The sequence below is a fragment of the Nelumbo lutea genome, chromosome 1, assembly GCF_056320005.1.
Source record: "Nelumbo lutea isolate HS-2025 chromosome 1, American lotus-T2T, whole genome shotgun sequence".
NCBI lineage: Eukaryota > Viridiplantae > Streptophyta > Magnoliopsida > Proteales > Nelumbonaceae > Nelumbo > Nelumbo lutea.
Window position 1 is genome coordinate 173,853,083 of NC_142684.1, and position 12,890 is coordinate 173,865,972.

General features: G+C 36.6%; 1 protein-coding gene across 1 annotated transcript in view; it reads left to right on the forward strand.

Moving 5' to 3' along the window:
* Positions 1 to 12,890, forward strand: part of LOC148879279 (glycoside hydrolase family 2 protein) — a 73,493-nt gene that overhangs the window by 18,919 nt on the left and 41,684 nt on the right. Inside the window, exons 7-8 of the mRNA XM_088960774.1 lie at positions 7,887 to 8,056; positions 8,152 to 8,356. Coding sequence (XP_088816900.1) covers positions 7,887 to 8,056; positions 8,152 to 8,356 — 375 coding nt within the window. The remainder of the gene's footprint in view (positions 1 to 7,886; positions 8,057 to 8,151; positions 8,357 to 12,890) is intronic.

The following is a 12,890-nucleotide window of genomic DNA, read 5'->3' on the forward strand; positions in this document are numbered from 1 at the left end:
TGTATCCAAGAGTCACATAACATCATTGTTCATTGCCAATTCCTACAATAACATGTTACCTTTCTCAGTGAAAAGAATGGGAGAGATGTCTAGTCTTACCTGTAAGACCATGAAAAGGTGTACAAATTCTTTATAGTTTCTTTCCATGGGTCCCATCATCTATGCAAGGTGATGTTTCCAAGAGTTGCATAAACTCATGGTTTACTAGCAATTCCTTTGTAATAACATTTACCTTTTCTGATGTAAAGAATGAAGAAAGATGGGTGGAAGTGGATATATCCAGCCTTACCTGTCACAGTTCTAAGTGGCCACCATTAAACTGTTCATTTGCTAAAACAGGTTCATAGACAGCCATTATGCAAATTGCATCAATAGCATTAATCAAGGTGCATTTTATGTCAATCTATGAGAAAGTGAAGAGACAAGAGGAAAGCCAATAGAAAGTATTTATATTAATAAAATGTGAATGGACAAGATTGTCCTTACAAAAGAATTAAAAAAGTTGTACACTAATGTATGCACCTACTAATGTACAAGAAAGAAAAGTAAACTTACATAACTACCCTCCATCTTCTCTACATTCCCCCTCAAACTGATGTTGGGGAATAAGCATTAGTTTGTCCACAAGAAAATTATGTCGGGCTTTGGTCATAGCTTTGGTGAAAAGGTCTGCAAACTGTAGGCCCGAGGAAACATGTGGGAGAGAGATGTGATCCACGTGGAGAAGGTCATGAATGAAGTGGCAATCCACCTCAATATGTTTAGTGCGCTCATGAAATATGGGGTTGGATGCAATCTTGTTCACACTCATGTTATCAACAAACGGGGGAATGGTAGATGAGTGGTCGATGTCCATGTCATGAAGTAAAGCCTTAAGCCAAACTATTTCATTGCATACCAAGGACATTGCTCTATACTCTGCTTTAGTGGATGACTTGCAAATGGTTTGTTGTTTCTTGCATTTTCAAGAAATCAGAGTCACCAAGAAATATACACCAGCCAGTAGTAGAGTGACAGGTGTCAGGACAACTTGCCCAATCTGCATCTGCATAAGCTCAAAGCTGAGTGGAGGAGGATGAGAAAAATAATCCATAAGACAATGTGCCCTTGGCATAACGAATAATCTGGAGAACTGCAGAAAAGTGGGGCTGACGTGGAGCAGATATAAACTGACTCACGAGCTGGGCTGCATAGGAAATGTCTGGTCAAGTCATAGTTAGGTGGATAAGACTACCTACAAGCTACCGATATAAAGTAGCATAAGGGAGGAGCTCATCCTCATCCTTACTTAGCTTGCGGTTAAGATGCAGAGGTGTATCCACTTGTTTAGAATCAGTCAAGCGAGCATGTGTCACCAAATTAGAGGTATATTTTTGTTGGTTGGCAAAATAACCTTGAGGACATTACTGAATTTCAAGCCCAAGAAAATAGGTGATTGGCCCAAGATCTTTCATTAAGGAGCTTCAAGTTGTTAATGCCGTCTACATCATCTCCGATGACAAGGATATCATCAACATATACCAAAAGAAGAGTCAAACCCTACGCTCGCTTGAGAGTAAAAAGGGAGTAATCTGAAGCGCTTTGCTGTAAACCAGCCTCCAACACCATTGTACGGAATGGTCAAACCACGCTCGTGGAGCTCGCTTAAGATCATATAAAGATTTCTTTAGTTTACACAACAAAAGAGGATTACCATAGTAGCCTATAGGTGGTTTCATATAAACTGCTTCTTGTAAATGCCCATTGAGAAAGTCATTCTTGACATCCATCTAATGAACTGTCCATTGTTTAAGAGTAGTAATGGCCAAGAGTAAATGGACTGTTGTCATTTTATCCATTGGATCAAAAGTTTCATCATAGTCGGTTCCATAATATTCTTATTTGTAGCCTTAAGCAACCAAACGGGCCTTATATCTATCTAGAGTACCATTTGATTTGAGTTTCACTGTGTAAACCCATTGACTAGCAATGATGGAGGCATTTGGGGGAGGAGAGATAGGCTTCTAGGTATCATTCTCCAGTAAGGCCTGAACCTCTAAATCCATAACATCTTTCCAATGCTTAACTGCTATGGCTTGGTTGTAAGACTTGGGAATATTTGTGGATGACAAAACAACTGAGAAGGGGCTATGACTAGAAAAGAAACCATAGCGGTTAGGTGAACGAGAAATATGAGATGATCGACACAAAGGAGTAGATGAAGGCAAATCCACAAGACGAGAAGAGGAACTTACAGTAGTGATGGATGAAGAGGAATAGTCGCTGGTGCTGGAGGTGGAGGAGACATAGGCAATGGGTGAGCTGGATGCTTCTTGGAATAAACCTGAAGTGTCCGAGATGTAGGAAGAGAATCACCCGCAGAGCCAAAATGATGTAGAATAGAAAAGATGGTGCAGGCAATTTACTAATGTGTTCAAAGAATGAAAGGTTCTCAAGAAAAATGACATTACGAGAAATGTGCAGTCTACGGACTTTGGGATCATAACAGAGAAATCCCTTGTGTTCCATACTATATCCCATGAATGAACACATAGCTGATCGAGCTGTTAACTTAGTGTGTTCATGGGGAGGAAGATGGACAAAATAGACACAACCAAAGACACGAAGCATGGATTGGTTTGGTGGATGATGAAGCAAGGATTGATGGGGAGAAGAATTTCCAAGGATAGAAGTTGGAAGAATGTTAATGAGGTAAACAACAGTGCTGGTCGCCTTCACCTAGAAGGTAATGGGAACATGGGAATCTTGTAACAAGGATGTCACCATAAATAGCAATGTGGTAATTCTTGCGCCTAGATACCCCATTCAGTTGAGGTGTACTTGGGCAAGATATTTGGGACTGAATGCCATGTTGTTTGAGATAGGTTTGAAATTCACCATCATAGCACTCTCCCCCTGAATCTGACCTCAAAATGCTTATAGTGCTTTTAAATTGGGTCATGACCATAGCATGAAAGTTCTTAAAAGTAGGAAAAACCTTTGATTTTCTTCGAAGAAAATAAACCCATGTGTGTCGAGTACAATCATCAATAAACAACACAAAATATTTATAGCCCAAGTGTGAAATAACTGGATATGACCACACATCACTATGAAAAGGTGTAGAAACATGTTCAATAAAAGATGGAAAAGGAAATTTATGACTTTTACTATAGCAGCAAGTTAAATAAGATTTGTCAACATTCTTAAATGAAGTAACAATCATAGGCAAACAACAAAAAAAAAAATCCAAGTTTTTAGCATGAGCGTGACCCAAACGTCTATGCCATAAGTGCCACACATTATTACAAGAGGTAGAAGAAAAACTAGAAGTAATAGATATCAAAGAAGAGTCTGGTGAAGTTCTGTTATTCTCAAATTCCAGAACAAATAGTCTTCCAAGCGTATGCCCCTTCCCCTTTAGCTCCCCAGTGTGCTGCTCCTGGATAAAACAACCCTCATGAGTAAACAAAACATTATTACCATCATCAACAAGTTGTCCAACAGAAGTAAGGCTAGTAGTCAACTTAGGCACAAAGAAGGTTTTGGGAAGATGTAAGGGTGTAGACTCAAAAGTGAACAAAAATAAATCATCACACCCACATACAGGAAGAGAGTCGCCATTAGCAGTAATAATGTGGTAGACAGAGGTGTAAGGTTTAGAAGACTGACTAAAGGAGGCCCCAGTCATGTGGTTTGAGGCCCTAAAGTCAATGATCCACATGTGTGAATGAGAACACAAATAAGAAGACTTACCAACTAGTCCAATAGCAGAGGACATGAGCTCACGAATCTTATCTTCAGTCAAATTTCCTTGTGCATCAGGTTTGTGAGTTGATGAGGAGGAGGCAGTATCAGTAGGAGTTAGTTCTGTTAGACAGTTTTGTATGCCTTTAGCTTCAATCAAAATTGATGTACTTTATGAGTTTATTGTAAATGAATAAAAGTGCATATTTGATTCATGTTCCCTTGGTATGTTTCTGTGTAATACCCTTAAATTGGACACTTATTGAGACTCGTGTTAGTTTAGAATGTTCATAGCCAGTGGGTCGGTCTGGGGAGACCTATCCTGACAAGGCTGACACTGTGGTGCCACTAAGTCGGTTGGGGTGGTTTGTCTCAGCTACCGGGGTGAGACCCTAGGCACATACAGTGTGGGATTAATTGAATCTTTGAACTGGACCAGATTTCCAGTATTGCCCTGGACCTTGGAGATTGATGGGCAAAACTGGAATGTTACACCCAACCCCTAGACTCGATTATGATACTACACTAGGTGTCGGATCGGGCTGTCTTTGATGTACCAATCAGTGAGATCCTTAGCGGGGGTCAAAACCTGGGTATGTTGGGACAATCCGAGAATTCATCTGAGTGGGTGATCATAGTGACAGGATCAGCCCCTTTGTCGGACAAAGGTAATGATCGGGGATGCACTCTCACTGTTGGAAACCAAGACTGCCGGCAACCGATTTCAACCGTTGAGATTTGTTTTGCAAAGTATATTTTATATGAGATATAGAAGTATATATATTGTGGTTTCTAAAATGTTTGCAAAAAGGTTTTAATTCCCGGGATCCATATAAGTGGAGAGTGCAACACTGTTCCTTGCAGCCGAGGGAGAGGTCCTCTCTTGTCGGGTAGTGTATGATCATTAAGGGCTGAGAGGTTAAGTGTAAGACCATTGAGGATAATACCTGATGGGCTAATCTTGCATCTGCCCACAGTCCCTGGGTGTTATAAGGTGGCTTGGCCCAGGGACCACTTAGGGTAAGTGTTGGGCCCATAGAGCCCATTCGATGGGCTTCAGGGGGTGCACTGTCTTTAACAGTGTATTCGACCAGGCCTTGTAACAAAGGCTGGGCCGAACCCATGTGGCTGATGTGTAGATCAATGTTTGGGTCCCACGCCATACAAGGAAGCCCAACTGGGCAGCAGTTAGGAAGGTTAAGTGAGCACATAAGCTTGATGGGCCTAAAGCCCATTTCGAACTGGGCTATTTGTTTAGATAATTAAAGGGGCGAATTCTGAGATGGATTAGTAGATAGGATAGGGTCTTAATCCTATCCACTCAGAGAGTCCAGATCTGAATGTGATTCAGATCTAGAAACCTCTTAATGGGATTAGGATAAAGCTAATCTAATCTGCAGATAAGATAAGGGTTTATCCTTATCACTAGAAGTGAAGGCTGATCCAAATATGATTTGGATAAGCACCTCCTAATGGGATTAGGAGCTGATCTTTTAATTTAACAAAAAAAAGGAGGGGGGCGGCAGCCTATAGAGAGACCAACAAGAGATACATCAGATCCTCTTTAGTGCTGAAATCAAGAAGAGAGAATTCTGCACCCTGCGAAGAGGAAGCTGTGCTCACGTACCATTCTACTGATTCTTGTGAAGGACAGAGTTCTTGGGGAAGAACACTGCTGATTCTGCTCCATCCTGCACTGCGCCATCTTCAGTGGGAGCAGTCTTTGGATCCTTCCTTGGGCGTGAACACCTTCGTTGGGAGATATTATTTCTCCGTATCAGGTATAATTCTCTCATATTCCTTTTGGTTCAGATCTGGTTCAGTTTAAGGTTCAAGAATGATCATTGAAAATATGACTTTCTAAATAGGGAATGTGATTCCCAGTTGAAGGGAGAGAAAAATTTTTGAAATTTGCCCCTTATTCCGCAATCTTTGGGCATCCATGGGATGGATCTCTCATCCCTTCAAGTTCATCCGAGGCTTGATAAGCCTTATGTTGTCCCTTCATGGGGGCTTGGTTAGGCAATCCACTGTAATGTGTCCCTGCTATTTACAGTAGGTGCAGGAAATTTTCTTCTTAAAGTGGGATGCCACATGTCCGAATTCCTTGCATTCATAGCATTGAATCTTCGAGAAGTCCTTCTTCCCTTTCTATTTGGTAGCCAAGAAGACAGTATCTATTCCATGTTCCTTCTTCTGATCAAGTGCAAACTGGGTGAGGAGACGTTTTTCCTCTCTTAACAACTCTCCAAGTATTATGTCAAGATCAGGTACAGGCTCTCTGTTGAGTATACTAGAGTGAAGAGTCTCATAATCAGATCTAAGATGCATAAAAAATGCAGTCTTTCTCTTACTGAGATGTTTCTTCATAGTTTTCACACAACAGTCTGTAGAGAGACCCCCAAAGTGAGCCAATTCATATTCAACCTAAAGGTTCACAAACCCAGCATAATATTCCTGAATCTGCTTCTCCCCTTGAATATAAGAAAAAATATCAACTTCAGTCTGATATTGCCTAGACATATTCGATTGTTGATATTATCTTTCCAAGGTATTCAAACATGTCATGGGCAGATTTGAGTCCCTTCATCGGAATACTGACATCCATTGTGACAGAACCAAGAATCCATGAAACAACCTGTGCATTCTCAGTTTTCCTCTGTTTCGGTCCTTTGACATCATCAGCATTGGGTATGGGTGTGGAACCATCAATATAACCCCACATACCCTTCCCTTCAACAAAGTACTGGAAATGGAACTTCCACAGAGCATTGTTGCTCCCATCAAACTTGACAGAAATAATTTCACTCTTTTCCAGACCCATGTCGAGTAAGAACACAAAGCAAAACTAGTCGAAACAAGCAATATAAGCTGAGAACTAATCCAAGAGTCTCAAGATATAAGAGAAGAAGCCTCTTACAGTCAAAAGAGAGTGTCCAAGGTACAACAATAGATGAAATCTGAGAACACAGTCCAGAAAAGGAAAGACTGACTGCTGCCGCCCAGAAGAGATGTATATATCTCTTCTGGAATCTGAGAACACTGTGTTCGTGGAACACAGTCCACAAACAGATGTCTTTCGAGAGAGATCCAATGAAATCTCTCTTGTTGATTGCGCAAAAACACAGAAAACTGGTTCCTGGAATGATCAAAACAGTCTAGAACCAATCGATGAAGAGAATAGCCCTCATACAGTTTAAAAAAAAGAGAGTAATGGATCAAAGAACAGCCCACTCTGATACCCTGTCAATCTATGAGAAAGTGAAGAGACGAGAGGAAAGCCAATAGTTCAGATCTGTTAGGGTTGATCAATCTGATTGAACCAACCCAAAGAGTGTTTATATTAATAAAATGTGAATGGACAAGATTGCCCTTACAAAAGAATTATAAGAGTTGTACACTAATGTACAAGAAAGAAAGGTAAAATTACAAAACTACCCTCCATCTTCTCTACGTTTTAAGGTATTCCATTGGCATCATTTTTGATCAATATTCTTGGCTGGTTATGACAGATCTTTCACTCTCAGTGTTTTGCTTTTGTGCTGCATAGGGATCTGTATGTCACTAGTACATAAGCCTTAAAAAGTTATTTTCATTGTGTAAAATAGAAACTGTATTAGAATAATTATTGATTTCTCACTCTCTCTTGATTGGTTAAGTATACATTTAATCAATAGCATAATAATAAGGAGAGGACACAAGTTGTTGCATGCCCAACATGCCATTTAGATGTTGCAGATTCTAAAAGAAAAGGGAGTTTGTCGTCATATCGTATTGAACTTAACACTTCCTCTTGTATTTTCTTTTTGATAATTCTGTAAATATTTATGTTAATATATATCAGGAGGGGATAAAGTCTAGGATGAAATAAGATTTTTACATTGTTCATAAGAAGCCTGTACACCATATACAAATCAACAAGAAAATTTCATCTAATTCCTCTTTTGTGGTGCCATTAGGTAAGGTCCATAGTATCATGACTGTTCTCTAGACAAATCCCTTAGGGGAGATGACTTGTTTCTTCTATTGAGATTTTAAAGAATCGTTTAGAAGGATTAGAAGATAATTAAATGTCTAGGTCATCCATATGTGCTATATTACTTCTATTGCATAAGTACACAACCCTCTGTTTCAATGGCTAACTGAGAATGAGTTGCCAGCTTTTCTTCTACAAGCCCAATCTGTGGTGGCCAAATGGCATGGGGAAACAGTCCCTGTACAACGTGGAGATCACAATTGAAGTAAAGGGATTTGGAGAGTCTGATTCATGGAGTCATTTATTTGGATTCCGCAAAATTGAGAGCTATATAGATAATGCCACTGGTGGAAGGTATATTTCTTTTCCCAAATTCTATATTTGTGGCCTCTTTTTATTAGGTAGTAAATTTTCTCAAACATTTTTAATCAACACTTTCTGCCTTGTAGGCTTTTCAAGGTTAATGGGCATCCTGTTTTCATCCGTGGTGGTAATTGGATATTATCAGATGGATTACTACGACTATCTAAGAAACGATACAAAACAGACATCAAGTTTCATGCAGATATGAACTTCAACATGCTCCGTTGTTGGGGTGGTGGAATAGCTGAGAGGCCAGAATTCTATCATTACTGTGATATTTATGGGTTGCTGGTGAGCTTGTTAGTTTTTTAAGACTGCAACCTCTGGGTTTCCTTCATGAGCGTTAAGCTTTGTTAGTAGTTCTTTTCTGTCCTGTGGATTTTCCACGTATCTTTTTGGTTGATTCATCATACATGGGATTATATAAATATCATCATCACCATCATCATCGTTTATGCCATATCCCAACCATATGGGGTTGGCTACATGAATCCTATTTTACCAGTTCGTTCTGTTTAATGCCATATCCATTGTTAAATTATTGGCACTTAAATCATTTCTTGTTACTTCTACTCATGTCCTTTTTGCTCTACCCCTTTCCCTTTTAGCCCCTTCAACTTGTAACTATTCACTTCTTATGGGCGCTGTTGATGGTGTTCTATGCACATGACCAAACCATGTTAGTCTACTTTCTCTGATTTTACCACTATTGGAGCTACTCCTAAGTCCTTATGAATGACTTCATTTTTTATCCTATCTTTTCTACTTTTTATACTCATCTATCTCAGCATACACATTTCTACCATACTCATTTTCTAGACATTTTGTTTCTTGACTATCCAACACCCTACTCCATACAACATATGCTGGCCTTAAAACTGTTTTATAGAAATTTCCTTTTAATCTAAGTGGTATTTTCCTATCACATAAGACTCCAAAAGCACTCGCCCATCATACTCTAATTCTATAGGTGTCATCCTTCTCAATCTCTCCCTTTTTATGAATTATAAGTGTGTACGTGCTTTGCATGTGGTGGCAATTCTAAATGATGATAATAATAGTAATAATATATCCGAAATGTTCTATAAACTTTATTTATTTTTTATTTTTTGTTTTTTATTGTTAATTAGATGTAGATTGCAAAATCCAAATCTGATTACATAAACACCTCATCCAAATATGTGATAAACAGATTGAATTGTAAAGTTTCAAGTATCATTGACAGGCTATTCTGCTTGGCTCAACTTTTCTTTTGCAGTGTTATATCTTTTTGGTGTATCTTTTTTCTTTTGTTCATTTATAAAAAAAAATGTAAGATTAAATAGAGGGAATTGAATGAAGTGAAAAGTTGTAGTTTAATTTACAATTTAAACCTTACAATTAAATAGAGACTAAATTCAAAAATGAGTATTTTAGTTAATGTTGTAAAAACTGGACCAAATCAAATGGTCAAACTATTTATCCCAGGAATCGGTCAGGTCACTGGTTCCATTTTGGCCCTGAACCGCTATTTTACAAAAAAAAAAGAACATTGAAATGGTAAGAGAACCACTAACTTGGACGGTTTAATCGTTAAAATGTTTGACCCGGTTAACGGTTCTCGAGTTGCTTTCAAACTAATTCCAATTTTTTTATTTATTTTAAAATAGAAGTTAAAAAATAAAAAAATTGAAAAAAAAACTTTCATATGTCATAATCTTGTTTGACTATTCTCAATGGTGAAAATTAGTTAGGGTTTCTAGTTTTTTCATTTTGATTTTGAGTTTTCTTATTTCTATGATTTTTTTTTAAGTTGTAACAACAAAAAAAATGCAACTCCAATGAAGAAATCAGAAAATTGATGCAAGAGATGAGAGATCGAGATGCACCAATGAGGCAAGCGATTTGGGATTTAAGAGAGATTTAGAGAGATAAGAAAGATGCAAGAAGAGGGCAAACAGTGCTATGGCTGTGATGGATGAACATGGAGATAACTGCCACCAGCGGTTCTGCAACACGGTTCTGCAAGGAAAAACTATTACTACTTCTTCTTCTTCTACTACTACTACTACTACTACTACCACTATTACTACTTATCCTCAAGGCAAAACGGTTATGCAACAACAACCAGTGAACATGGTGACAATCACCTTCGGCAATTCTTCCTTCTCTTCTTCTTTCTCAGCATTAACCAACCGCCTCCTCAAAGTCTCATTGAGTTGGTTATTAAAACCTTGATTTTAGTCAAAAGAAAGTTCCACAATCTCATTCATATTTTTAATAGTAGTGTAAATATAGCATTATAAACGTGTCCAATTTTTTCTTTATTTTTTTTTATATTTTTGTGCGTAAAAATAATTCTGATATGTTATACTTACTTTTAGTTTAATATGATAAGTACGTGATATTATACATGTGCCAAAATGCTTTTTTTTTGCAAAATTTATTTATTTTTTTCATTTTTTCTATTTGTATAGTTTATTAATTTTTATTATTTATGACATTAAAGGTTAACACATTTAACCCAAAAGTTGAACTGTTTATTGTTAATTTTTATATTTCATTTTTGGTTAGTTTTAAATTATGTATTCTATTTTCATTAACAATAAAATTAATTCTTGTTTATTACACTTATTTTATAATTTGATTAATAAAAATATCATAAATGTGTCTAATTTTTTCTATATTTTTTGTAAATTTCTGTATTTATTTCTATTTTAAAAATTTTATTACATAACTATGACTTCATAGGTTGATCAAATTGATTCAGATGGTTGAATTGCTTAGCCGCCAATTGGATAAAGAATGGTTTTGTTTTTGAGTCAATTTTAAAATATATGGGTTTATATTGTTAAAAATATCAACATAGGTCTAAGTAGTAGCATTTATTAGTGAAAAATAAATTAAAAATATAAGATTTAATAAGAGAAAATGAGATTTAATACTTTAAGTATAAGACTTAATCAGAGGGGATTAAATGAGGTGGAAAGTAATAATTGAAGTTACATTTTCAACCCTTATAATTAGAGATGTATTAAATACACAAATATGACCATTATAGTAGCCATTAAAGCTAGCACTAAAGCAATAATAAAATGACTTTTATTCCTTTTCTCAAACAAAGAAATAGAGGGTAATTTTAGTCCAAAAAGGTCTCACACTGCATTCACACTTTTATATATAGTATAGATTATTGAACCAAGGTATTGAAAACGGTCACATTGAGTTATTTCTTGGTCTCCAATCCTAAGTGTACCCTGATTTTCACTCTCATTGTTATTAAATTTACATGCCATGTATTTTCTTTTAGTCCTATTTACTTTAAAACCTCTTGTTTCTAAAGCATTTATCCACAAGCTTAATTTTGCATTTAATCCTTTGTTAGTTTTATCAATTAAAGCGTTGTCATCAGCAAACAACATGCACCATGGGACCTCCTCATGAATATGTTTAATTCATCTCATTCATGATTGGTGCAACTAAATAAGGGCTAAGTGTTGAACCTTGGTGAAGGCCCATTGTAATTATAAAATTTGATGTCACTCCCACATATGTTCTAACATTGGTTATTGCACCATAATACATATCCTTAATTAGATCAATGAATATCATATGGAGATCTCTCCCTTCCTTTTTAAACTATTCTATCAATCTTTTCAAAAGAAATATAGCTTCCATGGTTGATCTCCCTGGAGTAAAGCCAAATTGGTTTTCTGATACACTTGTTCCAAGTCTTGAAAGTTATTACAACTTTGCATATCACCTTTTTTCTTAAACATAGGCACTCTACTACTATTTTTTCAATCATCAGGTATCTTGTTTTCTTTCATGATTTTATTGAAAAATTCAGTTATCCATAATAAGTCTACCTCTCCCATACCTTTTTGAATCCCCATTTGCATCCTAATGCTTTTCCCTTCATCTTATTTAGTGCTTCTTTCACTCTAGTAGTTATAATTTCATCAAGGCATATGTTATTTTTAAGACAATTTATAATTTTGTATTACTAGTCTCTCCTCCATTAGCATCCTCTACATGTTGTTTGTTTAATATCATTTAAAAATAGTGTGGAAAAATAAAGAGGAAGAGAAGAAGAAATGAAGAGGGAGAGAAAAAGAAATACTTCTGTATTGATAATGTGTTGATAAAACATGTTGAGCATACAACTTAAATAAGAAAAGATAGGAGAGACTAAACTCCTAGGATTTCTCTCAATTACTCCTAGAATTTCTCTCAATTAGGGATTGATTAAATCTTTCCCTTAAGCCTAGGATATGACTTTCCTAATTTTTTTTCAAATCTAATCTTTCCTAAATTTATTCAAATCTGTAATCAATCAAATCAAATCTTTCTAAATTTGCAGCAAATTATATCTTTCTTAATTTGCCGCAAATCATATCTTGTCGATACTCCCCTCAAGTTGGTGCAAAGATATCTATCATGCCCAACTTGCTAACTTGAAGTTCAAATGGCTGTCTCAACAAGTACTGACTGGTTGTGAGGGCTGTTTCCATTGATTTTGTATTTTCTGCCTTACTTTCTTTTGGTGGCTGGTTGTGAGGAACATCATTATGGACAAATTCAAATATTAAATCAGAACCAACTAAAAGACCATTTTCACTAGTGTTGCTCTCCCCCTGAAGATGGGAGTGTCTGTAGTAGGAGGTTCCTTCAAAGAATGAGACATCCATAGTTACAAACATCCTTTTCAAAACTGGATCAAAGCATTTGTAATCTCTCTGATTAGTGGGATAGCCTACAAAAATACATTTATGTGCTTTTGAATCAAGTTTTGAACGTTTAGGATCATGGTTATGAACAAAGGCCACACTTCCAAAAATTTTTA